General features: G+C 35.0%; 1 protein-coding gene across 2 annotated transcripts in view; it reads left to right on the top strand.

Moving 5' to 3' along the window:
* The window catches only part of LOC150108641 (BRISC and BRCA1-A complex member 1-like), a 103,671-nt gene that overhangs the window by 31,177 nt on the left and 51,227 nt on the right, over nucleotides 1–21,267 (top strand). For both annotated transcript variants that reach the window (XM_090390905.1, XM_090390906.1), the window contains exons 3-4: nucleotides 11,509–11,629; nucleotides 19,758–19,839. In XM_090390905.1, coding sequence (XP_090247031.1) covers nucleotides 11,509–11,629; nucleotides 19,758–19,839 — 203 coding nt within the window. The remainder of the gene's footprint in view (nucleotides 1–11,508; nucleotides 11,630–19,757; nucleotides 19,840–21,267) is intronic.

Raw genomic sequence — 21,267 nt, 5'->3', positions numbered from 1 at the left:
TTAAAGTATACAGATACAAATATGAGAGTAATTTCGATCTAAAAAAAGAAAAGTTATTTTGGTAATGAAGCAACCCCATTAACTAACTAGGCTAAAAAAAAAAAGATTAATTAAATGAGATTTATTATCTTAAAGAAGATTTATTTATTTGACATGTTGCTTATATTGTTGTTATATGTGTGGCAAGCCAGCTTGCCACAGGTTTGTTTATAACATAAAAACAAAATAATAATATTGTTATTAATATGAACACCAGACCTCCATGCAGTCAAAAGACTCATTGTGGGAAGCAAACAGTGTTACACACAAAGCCTGTCAAATCATGCCTTAAACTTTAACAAGCCAAAAGGCTATTTTACCGGCGACATAAGTTAAGTTTAAGGGAGATGGTAAATCCCGTATTATTCTACAGCCAGGTACGAAACTCGGATCGAAATCCTAGAGTTTCATACCGAAAAAACTTTTTCAGCATGAAACTCTAGTATTTAGATGGATTTCGATCTGAGTTTTGTACCCACCTGTAGAATAATACGGGATTTACCATCTCCCTTAAACTCATGTCTTAAACTTATTTAGTATGTCTGCATTCACCACAGTGTCAGGCAACACATTCCACTCTCCATGCAAAGAACCTGCTCCATATGCAGCTGCTCACAAATTAGGGATACTGTTGTTATAAAAATTAACAATAAAAACAAACCATGAAAAGAGGCAAGAACATGGAAAATGTCAACTGCATTTTCAATGTTTACATAAAATGTGTGTGTGTGTGTGTGAGAGAGAAATTTGCATAGTATGAAGGATAAATGGTTTGTGGTTTGGAAGTGTTTCAAAAGTCAATGCCAGAAGTGGTGTGGATCATGTCAAAAGCAAGAGAGAGTGAAGTAATGAATGTTACTGACAGTAGGTGCAAAAATAAAATACAAATGATAACATGAAAGTTGTGGTAAAAGATCAGAAGGATGATGAAGTGATTGTAATGGGGAGAGGGGAAGAGTGCTCATGTAGAGTTGTTCACAGGTCATATCATGAGCTTTAGCTATTGGAGGAATGCCTGGCAAGTGGTACTGCTGAGAAGAGAAAATATGGCAGGGAAAAGATGTATGACAAAGTGAGATATAGAGAAAATACTGTATGGTGATTCTGTGATAAGTGTGCTTGATGAGAGAGAAAAATGCATGTTTTTCAGGTGCAGTGATGGAAATGTTATTGTCAACCGTTAGAATACAGTGCCAATACATTAAGAGAAATTGAATGAGCAGATATAAATTATTTGAAAGGGGATAAGTATGGGATGAAGAAGAAGAAGATATGAAAGTGTTATTGAAAGAAAGATAAAAAAATAATTAAAGAGTTAAGTATAATTAAAGAAAGGCTTAGGTGTTGTTCATTATTCATAATAATGCTTAACAGTATAATCAGCACCTAGAAGAATTAGAGAGTTAAGGTTGTAGATCTGTTGCCACAGTATGATAGGAGAAAATTGAGAAGGACAATAATTGAAAATAAGTCGATGACCAAATTGTGCAGAAGAAATGACATGCCATTATAGATGTACAGAGTAAATTCAGTGGATGTAAGGTCTTATATATAATGATGGAATGCACTTACTAAGTCTTAGTAAGGTCTGGAAAAATTTCAAGAGAGTGGAAAGAGACAAAATATACTTGCATTGGTATAAAGGAGGCTCCAAGAAAGAATTAGCAAATTACAGACTAATCTCAGGAGTGATTAAGTTATTGGAAAAGCTGATTAAGGTCAAAATTCAGGAATAGATGGATAGAATTATGATATACTGTGGGTGGCACACCTTGCCCTTGTTATTTACTCACTTTATTTTATAAAATAGCAGCTGAATTAGATAGAGGAAATGAATATACCATGGTATTGCTAGATGCTGCAGAGGCATTTGACAGAATACCACATGGAACTCCAATTTATGCATGTGGAATACCATATGCATAAATTGGAGCAATAGATTATCTTATTATTATTACATGGAAATCTCCATATATTCCATAAACTCATCATGAGATGCCCTGTCCTTCCACACATTACCTGTTGTATCCCTCTTTTAACACACTAACAAAGCATTTACAATAGACTCTTGCAACTTGTTAAATTCATTCACCACTCTCCAAGCAAAAAGTCTAGTTCTCATGCTTCTGCCTGGTATCACCACTTGGGCCTGGCTCCCACTGAAGAGACCTCAATAAAGGTCGAAACTAGTCTGGATAGTGGCCCTTCCCTTAATGCATAACATTATACATATCTGCAAGGAGATGTGTTTTGCATTATGGGAGATACTGAGATAGGAGTGATGTTAGCTTGCTCCACCTTTGCAACGAGTTGTCTGATGTTGTACTACCTTACACTAGTCCTGAAGATACTTTCAGGTGCAAACTTTGTTTGCTCACACTTGGATAAAGGATTAAATTAAATTTATTATAATAAGGGCTCTTCTTAACTCTTTCGATTAACTGAGATTCTACGTCACCTGCCATATCATTAATTCTGCGACTTACAGTGTCATTGAAAGAGGACTCAAATCAACATCTTTTAGTAACTTGTTACCAAACATAGTTTTTACCACATCTTTTATAGCTGGAAGTAGCAAATTTTTCCCGATAGAATTAGGTTTCCCTGTTTTCGCTATGCACAAACTTAAGCTTAAGAGATAGATGCTTCCAGTGACTTACAATTGATCGAACCCATGGCCGAAACTCATCTTTCCCATGATTTAATGTCACTAAGCGTCACTGAAATTGGCTTTTTTTTTTTTTTTTTTTTTTTTTTCAATTTGCTTATTTTTCACATCACAATGTTTAGTTTCTAAATGTCGGAGTTTTGCAGGTTTCATGCACTCATTCGACAACACTTCATAACACAAAACACATTGAGGGTTCTATTCACTTTCATCTCCACACACCAAGTAAACCCGAATTCCAAGCATGAACTGTTATATTTCCTACTGAATTTTTTCTTTGAACTGCTTGTTTCTTCTACTTTAATAGTATCAGATTTACTCACCGTTACAACACGTGTATTACAGTTAGGGTTAGCATCACCTGTTTCATTTGCTCTTCTTTTCAAAGTCCTAGTTCTAAGCCACTTTTCCATTATTAAAAAACGTTTCCGAAAAATATATAAATACTGGGGTTAATTCAGGACACACTTTGTCCAAGTATCACTTAGCACTTCTCAAGATATACTGAGCCTTGGTTGAAGGAGGGAAACCTTCAATAATAAAAATCAATAAACAACAAGCTATTGGTTGAAATGTGGATAACACATCTGACAACATCGGATAACACACTTCAAATCTGACAAAACAGCAAGGGAAGGCAGAAACAATAAAACTATATTATTGTTCACTTCACCCCTCTTTTATTATTGTCATTCTGCAGCTACAAATTTAGCGGCAGAATGATGAATAATAAAAAGGGTGAAGTGAACAACAATAAAGTTTTATTGCTTCCGCATTTGAACATTCTGACGATATTGGTTGTTGTTGTTGTTTTAAATCTTCATTTGATTTCAATAATTTTTACTTATTCAATTTTAATTTCTTTGGATAATTAAAAAATATATATTTAATTAATTTAAGTCTGCCTGCAGACCACCTGTGGTCTGCAGACCACAGGTTGAGAAACACTGCTATGGACAATATGGGCATCAGCTATCTTCATATCCATATCACCAGCATCATATTCATTGCTGTTTGCTCTCTTTTTAAAATAGTTCAGTGCAGTTTTGCAGATGCCTTGCAAAATCCAGCAGCATCATCACATAGCTTCTCTTTATCCTTCTCAACTCTTTTTTTTTTAAAAAGTAAGTAAATTACTAAGGCATGACTTACTGTTCACGAAGTCATGCTTTACCTGATAGATTATCGTTTTATTTTCCACCTATTCCTGAATTTAATCTCTCATCAACTTTTCCAGTACCTTTATCTCCCAAGATGTTTATTGATATATAATTTGTTACTTCTGTCTTCATGCTTCCTTTATGCAGCTTGAACAGATTTTGTCCTCTTTCCACTCCCTTGTGACCTTACTGAAACTCAGCTCTAGTTAGATTTGTTATAATTGCATTAGATTTATATAGGTTTTGTATCCTATCATGTGTAGGCTTCTTTATATATATATATATATATATATATATATATATATATATATATATATAAATAAATATAAATAAATAAATAAGAACCTCACACACACACACATACATATCAGAAGAACCTTGTATTATATATGTCATCATCATCACCATCATCAAATTCCTGCCATGTACCCTCAAAGAGTGTACAGGATATCATAGTACTACATGAAAAAAATTACATCATTATTAATTTCCTATCTACAATTTTCCTCCAAATCAGTCTGTTACTTGTCAAGACTCCAACATTATCAGATCTTATATTTCTATCATCTAAAGCACTTTGTACTATATCAATCCACCTATATCTTGGTCTTCCTCTGGGTCGTTTTGCTGCCAACCTGGCAGAGAACACTTGTTTTGCTAATCTTTCCTCACCCATTCTGTTTAAGTGACCATACCACCTGAGATTAGCTCTGCTAACACATTCCTGGATGCTGACAATGTCAAGTTCTTTCATAATATCCTCGTTTTTAATATGATATTGCCATTGATGCCATCTGTTCACGCCTATAATCTTTCTCAGGACTGTCATATCTGCAGTCTCTAGTCTTTGGTCAAGTGTTTTACTTCTGACCCAGCTCTCAGATCCATAAGTTAAAACTGGTTTGAACACTGTCTTGTATACAGCTAATTTAGTGTTCCGACTAATTTCTCTCTTATTCCATATGAATTTATTCAATTGACTTCCTACCATACCAGCTTTGCTGATTCTGTTGTCTATTTCTATATTTAATTTACCATCTTCAGTAAAAATCGTGCCTAAATAGCTGAAATGTTTTACTTGTTCCACAGGTTCTCCATTCACAACACAGTTGACATTTTCAATGATTTTGCCTATTTTCATTGTCTTTGTCTTTTTATTGCTGATCTTCATACCATATCTATTACAACAGCTATTCAATTTAGTCAGAGAATCTTGCAGACTTGTAGCAGATTTATTTAGAAGTATAACATCGTCTGCATAAAGCAAAGAGCTGACATTAACATCTCCAATTTTGATATCATGTTTAATACCACTTTCCTTCATAATGTGATCCATATAGATAATGAATAACAGAGGGGATAATGTACATCCTTGTCTCACACCAGATTTAACATTAAACCATCTTCCTGTACTTCCTTCAATTCTAACTGCTGACTTACAATCAAATAAAGACTAAGTATTGCTTGATATAATGCCCCATTGACACCATATAACTGCAGCATATTGAATAGCTTCTCTCTTGGCACCTTATCATATGCCTTTTCCAAATCGACAAAACTTAAATACAGATCTTTGTTATATTCCCATGCTTTCTCGACTATTTGTCGTAAAGTGAAGATCTGATCCTGACAGCCTCTATTTGGCCTGAATCCAGCTTGTTCTTCACCAAGCTTTTCTTCCACAATTCTTCTCAACCGTTTCTCAAGTATACTTGCATAGATCTTGCCAGGAACACTCAGTAGGGAAATACCTCTGTAATTCTCACATGCAGTTTTATTTCCCTTTTTATATATGGGTACTATGAGAGCTACTCCAATCATCGGGAATTCGTCCCTCTGTCCAGACTTTCTGAACTATGCAGTGCAGCCACTGTAAGACTCTTATACCACCATACTTCAGCATTTCTGGTCGAATATCATCTACTCCTGCTGCCTTTCCACATTTCAAGCATTTGATGGCTTTTTCTTTTTCAAGTATGGATATGTATTCCTGACTGCATGCCTGGTCAGTGTTTTTTACCACTGTGCTGTCATCACTGCTTGTTTCATTTAGCAGTTTTTCAAAGTAATTACTCCATACTTCAAGGATATCTTTTTCTCCCGTTTTCATGTCACCTTTATCATCTCTAATTCCTTTTACAGAACTCTTTCCTCCATTCTTAAGCTTCTTCAACAACCTCCAGAATATTTTGCCACCTTCTTGATATGTATTTTCTATATTCTTGCCAAAGTCCTCCCATGACTTTTGTTTAGCTAGTTTTACACAGTGTTTAGCATTCTTGCATTTGTCTCTATATTCTCTAAGAGCACAAGCTGACTTATTTGACAGGAACTTTTGATATGCTTTCTTCTTTTCCTTCACTGCCTGTTTAACTTCCTGTGTCCACCAGGGAGTTCTGATTTTTTTATCCTTACAGACAACCTCACCACATGCCTCTCTGGCAGAATCAATCAATGTTTTCTTCAGAGTTTACCACTGAATCTCCAAGGTTTGATTCCTGTTCTCAAACTCTTTCATTTTTTCTTCAATAATCTTTGTGTATTTTAGTTACAGTTCACATCTGAGAGCTGCTCAACTTTTATTCGCTTTAAAACTTTCTTACATGTTATTCTTTTCAATATTAAATTCAATTTTATCCTGCTCAAGACTAAATAGTGATCACTTCCAATTTCAAATCCTCTGTACATTCTGGTGTCCTGCACCAGGGAGAAAACATCACTATCAACAATAACATAGTCAATGAGACTTTTCTTATTCCTAGACTCTTCTCTCCATGTGAATTTGTGCACATTTTTATGTGTATTATATATGTGTGAAATTAAAAATAAATAAATTAAAAAAAATAAAGTCAATGTTAAACATAGCTGGAAATAGGTGATCAATGCAATTAACATATGAAGGAGCAACAAGATAGAGTCCAATAAGTATATAATCATCAGGAACTATGGGGAATGGATCTATGTGTGCCATGAGTTGAGCACCACCCTGAAGCATGCGACTATTGAAGATACCTGTCCACTGTCCTCCAACAAAATGAGCACCGATGTCTGAGATAGATGAAGGAACATCATATGACATAAGAGGACTGAGAAAAGGTTAATTAATAAACTAATGAGTTTATTAATATTGATTCCTGTTATTTTATACAGACACACATAAGACAAGAGTATGAGGTGACAACAATACAAAGCCATGTACCCATCATGCTTGACCACATTATAAGACAGCAGTGGTAGAATATTTACATCTAAAAAAGGAAAATTATTATTATATACACAGAAATCATACTCCAACATAAAACAAAATAATAGTTCAGTTCCCTATTATGTGTAAGTGGTATTTCTGGACACATTACTTTGCTATAAATTAAAGATACCAAGAAATTATATACTTGGTATCCTTCATCCTTCATCCAAGTGTAAGTAAACAAAGTTTGCACCTGAAATATAATCAGGACATGGCAACTCATATATAGAAGCTAATGACTTCACATCGCTTGCCTTAGTATCCCATAATGTAAAGCACATATCCTTATGGGTATGTATAATGCTATGCATCATGGGAAGGATCACTACCCAAACCAGTTTCAACCTTTATTGAGGTCTCGTCAGTGGGAGCCAGACCCATTCCTTTATCCAAGTGTAAGCAAACAAAGTTTGTGCCTGAAATATAATCAGGACATGGCAACTCATATATAGAAGCTAATGACTTCACATTTTCCTTGGTATCCCATAAGGCAAAGGACATATCCTTATGGGTATGTATAATGTTATGTATTATGAGAAGGATCAGTATGCAGACCAGTTTCGACCTTTATTGAGATCTTGTCAGTGGGTCTTGCTCCCACTGACGAGACCTCAATTTTCATATATGAGTTGCCAAAAGGCGTCGCACCTTATTATTAAAATACTCTGGATTAGTATGTATAATGCTATGCATTATACATAGCCATAAGGATATGTGCTTTGCATTAAGAGATACTAAGGCAAGCGATGTGGAGTAATTAGCTTCTATATACAAGTTGCCCTGTCCTGATTATATGTCAGGTGCAAGCTTTGTTTGCTTATACTTGGATAAAGAATTAAACCAAGTATATAATTTCTTGGTATCTCTAATTTATAGTATAACCAAGTGGAAGAACTTCCAACATTACTTTGCTATTACAAGAATCAGACATTAAGGTTACTTACAAATCAGTGCAGAAATTTAGAGGCTTGTTAAGCTCTTCAGAAGACAATCATCTTTTTTCAGAAATATTGAAATTATGAATTGTTGAATTTGCACCCAGTTGTACAAAGAGCACATATGCTTGAAGTTATAAAATCCAACACTTACAATAAAGTGTGTGAAACCCTAATTGCATAACTTGAAAGCAAACAGTATCATGGATTTGTCTGCTGCCTCTGTGTTTTACTTGAAAGAACAATTCTGTTTGTGCCTTTTTAAAATATCCTTCAAAGTCAGTGCACTCATGAAATCCCAAGGATGATGATAATGATTCCTGAATTGGAATCATCAGAAACAGTCTGTTATTTGTCCAGTCTTTATTTGATCTGTTAAGCACTCCAAACTGCATCATATCAAATATATTATGATTTGCCTCTTTTTTTTTTTTCTCTGCCATTTTTATCTCAAACACTTGTTTTATTTTTCTTTTATGTTCCCTTTCTATTCAAATGACCATTCCATTTATTTAAAATTAGCTGATTTATTTATTTTATTTTTCTTTAACATAAAAGGCTCTAAATCTATTGTATATTAGTACCTTTAGACTAAGGGTTTGATGATCTGGAAACCCTGTTTCAGATACGAAACAGGGAAATTTTTAACTCTTCTGACCTCCTGTAAGCATGGTTATGATTTCACATCAAGTGATGAATTTTATCACCCCCAATCTGTTTATGCATTCTTGAATATCAATGGCAAATCATTTTTGATATCTTGGTTTTTCATTTTTTTTTTTTTCTTTTTCAAAACTATATATATCTGTGGTCTTGTCTCCAGTCTTTGATGAGCTGTTTTATTTCTGATCTAACTCTGTTCCATATATCTAAAATGCTTTGAACACTGTCTTGTATACTGCCAGCATGGTCTTTTGGTTGATTTTCTCTCTTATTGCATATATATTTATTCACATGGCTTACTAATCTTATTTGTTTCCATATTTATTGACAACTTCAGCAAAAATAAATAATAAAAAAAGTGTATTAAGTTGCAAAAATGTATAACACCTGTACATAGACCAGATATAGAGTCACTCGAGAATGCAGAAGTTTCTATTTTCCTAACTAGTCTTTTTATCTTTTTTATCTTTGCTGTTTTATCTTTTTTGTTGTTGTTGTTGCAGTTATTTCATTTGAGCTAAGACTCTTGAAGGGTTATAATAAATTTATTTAAGATCACATCATTTGCTTTTGGTAAAGAACTAACCTTAGCATCAACCTACCTTCCTTCATATCCTTCAATATTGCTTATATAGACTGTAAGCCAGTTTAATGCTTTGAACATTTCCATATTAGTTTCAAGACTACTCCCCCCCCCCCAGTCTTTGCCTAAGTATCTTTCTCAGTTTCTCTCATCATCAGTATCCCATTCTTGACTTTTTTTTGCTCATCTATTATCTTGCATTCTTTCTGTGTGATTTTTCCATTCATCTTTTCATTTTCAGATTTAATTGCTTTTTGGGTTGTATTTTACAAGTTTCTCTGAATTGTGTGTTTTTAATTTTAATACTGTATTAATATTATATTACACTGTCAGTTTTCAATGGTTTGATTGACTATTAACTATCTGGAGACTGGCTGTCTGATAAGTATTAACAAGTTGTGTATGGATTAACAATATCCCATAAGAGGAAAGTCACTAGTGGTGTGCTTCAGGAGTCTGTTTTAGGGCCATTGCTGTTTAACCTGTATGTTAATGATATTGGGGAAGATTTGAATGGGATATACAGTTGTATGCAGATGAGGCAAAATTGAGAGATGAACTAGCAGATGTTAGGGCCTTACAAGATGACTTGAATAGACTGTGAGTGAATGGGCATGGGAGTGGAGTGGGGATGCCAGTTCAAAGTTATAAAGTGATATATATTACAACAGGGAGATATTGTTATAGGTGGAGGAAATAAAAGATCTTGGAATTATGGTGGATAAGGATCTAAAATTTAGATAATGTATTGCCAAAACTGTGAGGAAATAATTCTGGGTTGAATAATTAATAAACCCTCTCTTTGAAAAAGTTACAAACAACATTTTGAAACTATCTGAGATTTCCAGTAAGCAGGATTTAGCATGATGGTGGTCTTGCATTGAGCAGTAAAATTCATTTCTACCTAAAAATAAGTCACGAGTAGATTGTGGCTCTGTAGTGTAGCTTAATGACTAAATTGTTGTACCCTTTGGTTGAAAATTATCAACCAAAGCCACTTCAGGCCTCCAGTAAGTGGAGTAATGAAATTCATCTCCCACCTAAAACCACTCTTAACCATCAATGCTAGTATTTTTAAAGAATTTTCTCCTCATCTATTTAGTCCTGTTATACGTTCCCTATCAATTTCTCCAATTCCAATCACTGACATGAGGAACTTTTGAATGAGACTTTTTCAGCTAAAGGTGTTTGCCATTTCATGTACAGGCAGTGGTCAGACAAGAACATTGTGATATATATATATATTGGGCCTCTTATAGGTTTCTTGAATACATCATATTGGGGCTGTGAGTAGTTTATAGAATAGAGGACTTAGATTTATGCTAGCTGTTCCTCTAGAACTTGAATCAGGTGTCAGCATATTCTTAGAAACCAGATCTAAGAATAGAAAATCAGAAACCTGGATTAGAGAATGTGATAAGAAGGTTTCTGTGTAAAACTGCTCAGGGGTTGACCTAAAGACTGCTTCCCTCCCCACACACACATACACACCAGCATAACAACTGGTCAAATAAAACAAGTATGCTTTCCCTTTTTTTTTTTTTTTTTTTATGTTGCTCTTACCTACAAAAAGTCATGTCTAACCTTTAGTACATTTTGTATCATGGGTAGGCTAAGAATTTTTTGTTCTGTTTATGGATATCATGGGTGGGCTAAGGATTTTTTGTTCTGTTTTTGTCAATTTTATATATATATTTTTTGTATCTTTAAATTTATTTTTATATTGTCCAGAAACCTTGCTCTAGAGATGAAACATAGATCTTCCCTGCTTATTGGAAGCCACTTCAGGCCTCCAGTAAGTGGAGTAATGAAATTCATCTCCCACCTAAAACCACCCTTAACCATCAATGCTGGTATTTTTAAAGAATTTTCTCCTCATCTATTTAGTCCTGTTAATATAAGTTCCCTATCAATTTCTCCAAAGAAATATAAATCTCTGTAGATGATTTCCATTTCAGCACTAGTTTATCTCTTTTTAGTCCATGGGAACTTTTCCATTTACACAACATTTATTAAACAATCATATGATGCCACTATAGCATTTTTTCTTCAAACACATACAATCTCATTCTACTCCACTGGGAGCTTTAGTGCCTTAAATATATTTATAATAATTAGTATAATAAAATAGTGACACGTTAATATATAAACTGTTAAGGTTTGTTTATTGAAGCTTTCTTAATATTTAAATATTCATTTTTTTTTTTTTTTAGGTCTAAATATTCACCATTATATATGGTGAAAAGAATTGTAGAAATTTTTGTATATAGCAAACACAGAATAGACAGGATGCATGAATTTGCTCTGGTTGTATTATATGAAAGTGCAACATGGGTAAGTCATCAGCTTTATAATAAAAATTCACTTTTCTGAAACTTTTTTTTTTTGGCGGTGTTTGTTTTCAGCATTAGTGGTAATGTGTTAAATCTATGTTTTGCTAGCATTTGATAGATTCATAAGCACCTGTTAATTTATTTTGTCCATCTATCTGTGTCTAAATTATTCCAGAATTCTGGCTGATTTTATTGAAATTTGATATTTACAATTCTTACAGAAATTTCTTGAGCCATCAATTTTTCTTTCAGTTGGATCATTTGCAGGAGCGAAAGTTCTCAAAATAATATATAGTATCCATTTAGGATATACACTAGAAGATATGCTTGTAGTTAAATTTGGAGTTCATTATATTATGTATATGGGCCCTATTAAATATTATATATTTAATAGAACTTATATGTACCCATTTTGGTATATATAGGCTCTATTAAAATCTGTCAAGTTATTTCTAGTTTAAATTTAAATCAAGTCTTAATTTAATGACCTAATTAGGCAAAACAAAATTTGGTCTATCAAAAATATCTTTATGTTCAGTTGTTGTGATAATGAATGATGTCACTATACAAGAATGCCATTATTTGAATATACCTATTTGTGTAAGAACATGAACAAACAAACAAACAAAAAAATGTAAGAAAGATATGCTATGCAATAGTAACTAAACAGAAGGTAATGGGAAGACTGTTAAGAACATAGGAGATAAATATTATTATTATTATTATTATTTGACACCTCCAGGAAGTTCTAAGACTCATCGAGAGAGGGCACCTACTCTACAACACTCCGTCTCCATCATTCAACTTCATGCACAAACTGCCTCATCTACACTAACGCCATCTACTGTCCATCATCACCACTATTATTTTCACAGACAATCACAAACATCCATGCCCACGGCAGGATTCAAACCCGCAGCCTTTTGGCTGGAGAGCAGATACGATAACCACTCGGCCAACCAGGCCAGCAGTAAATATCACAAAGATGGCAAAATGTTCTGGAGGCTATCAAAAAAAAAAACAAACTTCAAAGCCTTCAAAAAAAGCCAAAAAAGCCAAAAAAAAGCTTTGAAATAAGCCTTATTAGCCATCTAAGCAAAATACTGTTAAGGATTTTGCTTAGATGGCTAATAAGGCTTATTGTTCTGCAGTTGCTACATTTATTGCTGTTTTCCTTTTTAGGAATAGGTACAAGGATAGAAGTCTGCCAATCAGAAGGACAAGTCTCTGTGTTCCATACATCCTGAAATAAATTTAGCAAGGTGTCTATGATGATCTCACCTCCTTCGCATATCAGTTCCATTGTAATATCATCAATTCCCGGTGATTTTTCTATTTTTGAGGAACTAACTGCTATAATGACTTCTTCTTTTAATATCGGGTAATCTCTTTCCTCTGAACCTCATGGCAAAATTCTGTCGAAAATATCGTCAGTCAGTTGAGGGTCCTTTTGAAAAAATTTGGTTGCGTAACATTTTCATCTATCAACTTTCAATGATAGAAAGATCTTGATCGATGATAGATGAAAGATCTTTCATCTTTCGCAATATATCATCCAGGTGGTGACATTGCAGAAACAAATAAACCAGTATATACGGGAATTGTGGTGAATGAAGTGGAGGTGAGTAGTCTATTGCATAACCTCAATGTCAATACATCTGTGGGATTGTATACCAGCTCGTGTAGTACGAGAAGCAGCTAAAGAATTGTCAGTACCCTTGACCATTTTATTTAATTTGAGTCTTGGGTCTGGGTTAGTCCCAAGTGGATGGAAAGAGGGGAAAATAGTTCCACTGCATAAAGGTGGTTCCAAGACTGCTGTTGTAAATTACCGACCGATTAGCATATCAGGAATCATTGTCAAGGTCTTAGAGAAATTAGTCAAGAAAAGAATACAGAATTGGATAGATGAAAATGGGATATTGTATGGGGGACAACGTGGTTTTGTGAAGGGTAGATCATGCCTCAGTAACTTGCTCACGTTTTATAACACAGTGACGGCTGAACTGGATAGGGGTAATGGGTTTACAGTGATACTACTGGACCTTGCCAAGGCCTTTGATAGGATACCACATGGAACCCTAATCAGTAAACTGGAGCAGATGGGGATAGATATAGGGTTGGTGAGATGGATAGGAGGATGGTTGAAGGAGAGATACCAGAGAGTGGTTTATTCAGGAGTGGAGTCTAAAAGACGTCTTGTGACTAGTGGAGTGCCGCAGGGCTCTGTTCTTGGACCACTGCTTTTCAATTTGTTCATCAATGATATTGGAAAGGATTTGAGAGGAAGTGTTCACTTGTTTGCTGATGATGCAAAGTTGGGTAGAGCAATTGTGAGTGCACAGGATGTCAAAATTTTGCAGGATGATTTGGATAGTTTGGAGGACTGGGCTAGGAAAAATGGATGTCAATTTAATTTGGCAAAGTGTAAGGTTATGCACTTTGGGGTGAAAAGAATAGCAGCAGTATATCGCATTGGTGGAACTGTACTCCAGGAGATTGATGAGGCCAGGGATTTGGGAGTGTTGGTGGATAGGGAGTTGAAGTTTAGGGGGCACATTGCAAAAGTGACTAAAACAGCTCACCAAATCACTTGGCTTCTGAAAAATACTTTAACATGCAGAGACAAACAAGTTGTTGTTCCTCTGTATTGAGCCTTGATAAGACCCCATCTGGACTTCTGTGCCCAGTTATGGGCACCAGGGTTTCTTCGTGATGGGGAGGAAGTGGAGAGGGTCCAGAGACGAGTGACCAAGATGATAGCAGGTCTGTGGAATGAACCTTATGAGAATAGGTCAAAGATTTGTGGGTTGCAGAAATTGGACGATAGGTGAAGAAGGGGTGATATGATTGAGACATTCAAATTACTGAAGGGTTTTTATAAGATTGATCCAGAAGATATTTTTGAAAATATGACTGGTGGTGGGAGGACTAGGGGCCATGCATGGAAGCTGGGCAAGAACGTGGTTGACAAGGGTGTTAGAGCTAGGTTTTTTACTTGGAGAGTGGTGAATGAGTGGAATAAGCTTCCAGAGTCTGTTGTGGGTGCTACGACCGTGAATGAGTTCAAGGCATGATAGATACTGTGTGAATGTTGAATAGTTGTTCTAGACATGATGTTAGGGCCTCCCTCGATGAGTCTGTCGACTCCTTGGAGTTTCCCAGAACAACAATAATAATAATAATAACTATTTTCTGGTTGTCCGTGATAGGAGTTCCATCTTCATCTTCTATGCTCAAATTAATTGCAGTAAAAAAAATAAGGTAGATGTGAGATGGATGAATAAAGAGATTAAGCATGCAATACAGAGAAAAAGGGCATTGTGGAGGTAGCATAAGGGAAGTGGAAATAACCAATTTCATGAGGTCTACAAAGACCAGGCAAGGAGGGTGACATGGTTGGGAAGGTATCTAAAGAGAGGTATGAACAGCAGTTGGCTAATGAAGCCAAAAAGAATCCTAAGGAATTCTTTCGATATGTAGCCAGCAAAAGAAAGAATGATTATGGAAGGATGACATTGATTGGAGAAAATGATATAAAGACAGCTGTTGCAGAATGTGTGGTGGAGATACTTAATGAGCAGTTCATAAAGATCTTTCAATCTTGTGAATGTGACTTCATGGAGACATTGAGAGCAGTTGATGATGGAGAGGAGAGACTGACTGTAAGTGAGCAAGAGGTGTTTGGGGGGTTGAGTAAACTAGGTGTAAATAAGGCTGTGGGACTTGATAATATATCACTGCGTATTCTGAAGGAATGTGCCAGGGAGTTGACACCTGCCTTGACATATTTTTTTAATACGAGTCTTGCACTTGGTCAAGTTCCTAAGGAGTGGAAGGCGGGCAAGATTGTGCCACTTCATAAAGGAGGTGATCGAACTCAAGCATTAAACTATAGGCATATCTGTGTGTCAGGTTGTGGTTAAGTTGTTGGAGAAGCTTGTGAGAACTAGGATCCAGAGTTGGGTTGACAACAATGGTATTATCTTTGATGGACAGCATGGATTTGCTAAAGGGAGGTCATGTTTTAGTAATCTACTTACTTATTACAATAAATTGACTGCTTCCTTGGACAGAGGAGAAGAATACTCAGTAATATACTTGGATTTCGCAAAGGCTTTTGATAGAGTACCTCATGATAAGTTGACAGTCAAACTAGAGCAGATGGGGGTGGGGGTTGGATATTAGATTAGCATTGGATTGGAGACTGCTATCTGATAGGTATCAACAAGTTGTGTATGGGGATGTGATATCCAGGAAAAGGAAAGTCACTAGTGGAGTGCCTCAGCGGTGTGTTTTAGGGCCATTACTGTTTAACTTGTATATTAATGATATTGGCAAAGATTTGGATGGAGATATTCAGTTGTTTGCAGATAATACAAAGTTGGGATGGACCATGAAGTGCAGTGAAGATGTTGTGGCCTTACAGGAAGACTTGAATAGATTGAGTGATTGGGCACAGAAATGGGGATGTGAATTCAATGTTGCAAAATGTAAGGTTTTAAAATTTGGAAAACAAAGATGGGATGCAGAATTTATGCTTGGTGAGAATATATTGTTGGAGGTAGAGGAAATAAGAGATCTGGGGGGTGATAGTGGATAAGGATCTAAAATTTAGGGGACACATCGCCAAAATTGTGAAGACAACACAAAGGCTTCTGGGAATGATGCAGAGGACACTGACGTGTAGAAGTAGGGAGATTCTTGTTCCATTGTATAGGCTTTGATTAGGCCACACACACATGGACTATTGTGCTCAGATTTGGTCACCAGGTTTTCAGAAGGATGAAGAGATGTTGGAAAGGGTCCAAAGATGACTGACTAAGGTAGTTTCTGTCCTCTGGAATGTTGAGTATGAGGAAAGATTGAGAAGATGTAATTTGCAGAGTCTGGTGGACAGGAGGAAGAGGGGAGATATGATAGAGACCTACAAGTTGGTAAAGGGTTGTTATAAGATCAATGGTGGAGAAGTTCTGCAGAGAATAGTGGGAGATCATGGGAGAACCAGAGGTCATCCCTGGAAACTGTATAAAGAGGGTGTGAGTAGGGGAATGAGAGGCAGGTTTTTTTCGTGTAGAGTTGTGAATGATTGGAATGCCTTGCCTGAGAGTGTGGTGTCTTCAAGGAGTTAGTGTGTTTAAGACACAGTATGATGAGATGTGTGTGTGATAAAAGGACCTCCCAGATGAGTCTTTGACTCCATGGGGTCTTGGGGTAATAATATTAAAAGGTTTGGTTAACTTATTGAAAATTTGAAAAGCACTTTTTAGAATTATTTTTATTTAGGTCCTCTTCTATATTTTTACATTCATCTAGTATCCATAAGTTTCTAGCATGTTCGATTTCTTTTTTTAATAATCTTGATAATATTTTTATACTGTTCTCTATTGTCATGCTATTAATGTGAGATTTCAAATTTCTTCTTTCATCACACAGGTCCAAAATATTTTTGGTTATCCACAGTTTATTGACTTTCCTTTTATATCCAAGGATTTCTTCAGCTGTTTCAGTTATCTTTTGTGAGAAGTATTTAGTTTTAGATTCGATATTATTATATTTTTTGAAGCTTTTGTCAAAAATTTGTTTTAATTTGTATTTATATAATGTATTTATTTGGGGGTATTTTAGTTTTTCTATATTATATCTTTTACGAGTTGATTTAGTAGATAATATTTCCCACATTTTCATATTCACAGTTGTGATGACCATATTGTGGTCGCTGCCAATGTCGCCTCCAGAAAATGATCTGGTTCTTGTGAGGTTGATGGAGTTTTTAAATTTTGTGCTTGCAAGGATAAAGTCGATTTGGTTGTGTGTTTTACCATCAGGGAAAGTCCATGTCCATCTTATGGAAGGTTTATGGGAAAATAGAGTGTTAGGTGAGTTCATTTTGTGAGGCAAAATTGATCAATTCAAAACCTCTTTCATTTGTCTCTCCATAGCCATACAGTCCAACAAATGGGAGAAAATCCTTGCCAATGTCTGTTCTAATTTTGGCATTCCTGTCGCCCTGTGCAATCAAAAGGTCTTTTCTATTTGCCCCGGCCCAGTGATTGTTGCATTAAATTGACCATAAAATTCCTCTACTTCAGGGACCTCATGGCCAGTGGTTAGGGCATAGACTTGTATGATGATGATATTGAGTAGTTTTCCTTTTAGGCAGACTAAAGCAATTCTGCTATTGATAGGATTGAATTCCATGACAGAATTTCATGATGATTTGTGTATCAAAAACCTGACACCTTCTTTTCCGCTACAATCACTTAGTCCAATGGTTACAATGCCAAAAAGATATACAAATTATCTGTCCCTTCCAACCTCCTCACATCCCTTGCAACATAAAGACTATAGTAATGTCATTATTATTGTCTATATCCAGCCACTTCAGAAAAAAATAACCAGAACTTTAAAGAAATATAATCTCTGCACTGCTTTCAAGTACCTCATTTGAAGCTAGCTTCCCTTCTCAGCTCTCATAAGAATCCACTTCCTCCCATTTCTATTCCAGGTGTTTTAACAAAGTTCCTTTTTCTTGCAACTTATCACATTATGAAGATAATAAGCCAAAAGGCTATTTTACCGACGAATATGTTAATAGAAAGGGGGATGGTAAATCCTTGATGTTTTAATAGCCGGGTACGAAACTCGGATCGAAATCAATAGAGTTTCATGCCAAAAAAACTTTTTCGGCATGAAACGCTATGGATTTCGATCCGAGTTTCGTACCCGGCTATTAAAACATAAAGGGATTTACCATCCCCCTTTCTATTATCACATTGTGATTACACTGAGAGATCTGTTTAATATATACGTGTAGATGAACACAAAAAAAAATGTCCATCACAGTTAATACAAACTTGAAAAGCTCTTTTCTAGAATCAGTAGCAGATTTAATAAACCAGCCTGACTTTAATAAATATGTTTGTGTGTGTTAAACTTCTCAAGCTTTTTAATTCTTAGGACACTTTAATTCTTATGCCTCCTGCCCAACAACTAAGGCTAGCCAATAGCACCCACAGAGGGTATCGCTCATAAGACTTTAGTCTTTATATAGTTTAATTTCATTTCTTCCGCTTATTGTTTCTTATGTGTTTTTGCGTGTGTTATTACAATTTCAACATTGTATTCCTGAAGGTGCCTCTGTGACAGAGACGAAATATTGAAACAATTAAACCTGCTGTTTAATTATTTCTTTGTGCTGTAGTTATTTCATTAAATTGTATTTTGAGTGCAAACCAGCACTTAAGACTAAATATGTGTCCATAAAACCTATAAGAAGCTGTTAAAAAAGTTGAAAGACTATTTTTGGAGTTATCAGCAAGGAAGTATTCCTCTAATCTCAAGTATGGCTATTAATTTTTACAGAATTATTTGAGTGCCGTGTTAATGTATGTTTTTGTGCTCCAAAGATACCCCTTTGAATCCTGCAAAATGTCAGAAGCTTAATAAATTTACATAATTTATTTTGTTTTTAATAGGGTGTTTTAAATTAAAATAGGTTTACATTATTATTATGCGAATCCTTCAAGGACTCGTCATGGGAGGCCACTCACACAATGGTTCATTCCACCATCCATCTACTGCCAACCAGTAATATTTTTTATCCGTAAATTGTATGTGTTCTTTGGTTGATTTGCCTGTATGGATGATAAACCCAAGCTTCTGGTAGAAAAATCTGCTACCTCCACATGAAATGAGCTAACTCACTTCCAATTGAAAAAGTCCATATAATGATTCCTCTCATCACAATAAGAATTGCAAGTGGGTCTTTTCCACTTGAAGAGCACAGCATCCCATTATTCTTCCATTGTAGTACTCAGGCACTTATGAATGAAAAAGATTTTTTTCAACAAAAACATACATGAATGACATTGAAAAAAAAAAAGACACTCCTAAACGAAAGTAGGCTATATTAGCCATTAAAATAATAGTTTATTTTAGGGGAGTAACATGGGAATTTTCCCAGAAATAATAGCTATAATACATGAATGTATTTAGATTTATTCACACTCAAAATATACATGTGTGAGGAAGAATTAATAGCCAAAATAATATAAGTCAAGTTAAATTTCAGCTTTTTTAATAATTATAAATCTTTCTTTAAATAATGACAATGTGATATTTTGCAGTTACGGAATTTCACTGGAGATCCTAAAGAAATTTGTAATGTTTTAGAAGATTTGAATGAAACAAAACATTGTGAATCCTGTGGTATCCTTTTACTATTCAGATTTTTTTAAAATTTTCTTATGTAATGACTAGCATGAATTTCTAATGTGCAAGAAGTAAATACCTCATTTTATTAAGCAGTACAAAATTGTTGCTATTAGATAAGAAGGCATGATGATTAAAGTTCGGCAGTGAGCTAAGCCTGGTTAGAACAGAGGTTGATGTCTCTGTTAACTTGGAAGTTGGAGTAATGGGAAAGTTTGTGAATGCATCTTTCTGTATGGCTTGGTTTTCTGAAAACTGCAAAAAATGTGTATATACTGTTTGGAAGATGAGTCTAGAAAAAACAGACTATTTATATATTTAGTTATTATTATTATTATTATATTTATATCCTTCTTTGTAATAGATGTTTTAAGGATACTTGTGCCATAAATTTAAGACCAAAAAGCATGAAAACACAAGGATAAATGGTTAAAGTATGAAACTTTAATGGCCAGATATTTTGACCTGAAAGTTACAGGTCACTGGCACATATGCTCAGTAAGTACAGGGTAGAACAATTAACAGTGGATTATTTAAGAAATGAGAGCTGTGTGGTGGTATAAATAGAATAACACAGGTTAACAGCAGATATATTAGATTATTTAAGAAAAAATCCAGTCTCTTCTGTGAAGATGCCAATGAACTTCATCTGGAAGGCTCCTCCATATTACAAAAAGCTAAACTGCTTCCTTGTAATATTTCACCATGTAAAAATTAAAGCTCTAATATGCAATATGCACACACATCTTATTATTACGAAGCAGACAAAGGGAAAGCCACTGTTTGTATGGACTCCTTAGAATATAAGAGAAAAATATCTCTCTTACTACAGGACAGATCCAATAGAAACTTGACCATAATCCCACTAACAGTCAGCCCAGAAAGTAAACTCACTATTAGATGAAATCTCACCAGTCTTGATGGAAATACCATAGACAAACTTAAGACTTATTCTGCTCAAAACCTATGCTTCTATGGTATATATCAAAGACCCATAAATAGGATATATAATGACTGTGTCTATGTCCAATTATGGATTGTATAGATTCTTCTACTTATCACATAGTTAAATTTTTAGCCCATCTATCACAGTCCCAAATTGGCAACTTCCATTCTTTCATTAAAAATTCTCCAGATTTCCTAGATAAAGTGAAAAAAATCTCTCCCTTCAACTAACAGATTTAATTATCAGCTTCAATGCTGAATGCTTATTCACTAATGTCCTCTGGAAGATTGCCTTCATCTTCTCTCTCACAAACTTTTCCTGCAGATATAGTCAAATTATTCCACTTTATTATTCACTTGGACTATTTTATTTGTCAAAACAGAATTAACAGCCAAGTTCAAGAGATCACAGTGGGTAGCCCACTCTCTCCAGCTCTCACAAATCTAGAACACTTAGAAGAAATCCTTTTTCTCATTTAT

Source organism: Typopeltis vanoorti, chromosome 3 (assembly GCF_054136105.1).
Source record: "Typopeltis vanoorti isolate ZY-2024b chromosome 3, IOZ_Tvanoo_1.0, whole genome shotgun sequence".
Classification (NCBI taxonomy): domain Eukaryota; kingdom Metazoa; phylum Arthropoda; class Arachnida; order Uropygi; family Thelyphonidae; genus Typopeltis; species Typopeltis vanoorti.
The sequence above is the reverse complement of the archived record's forward strand: the minus strand, read 5'-3'. Positions and strand labels throughout refer to the sequence as shown.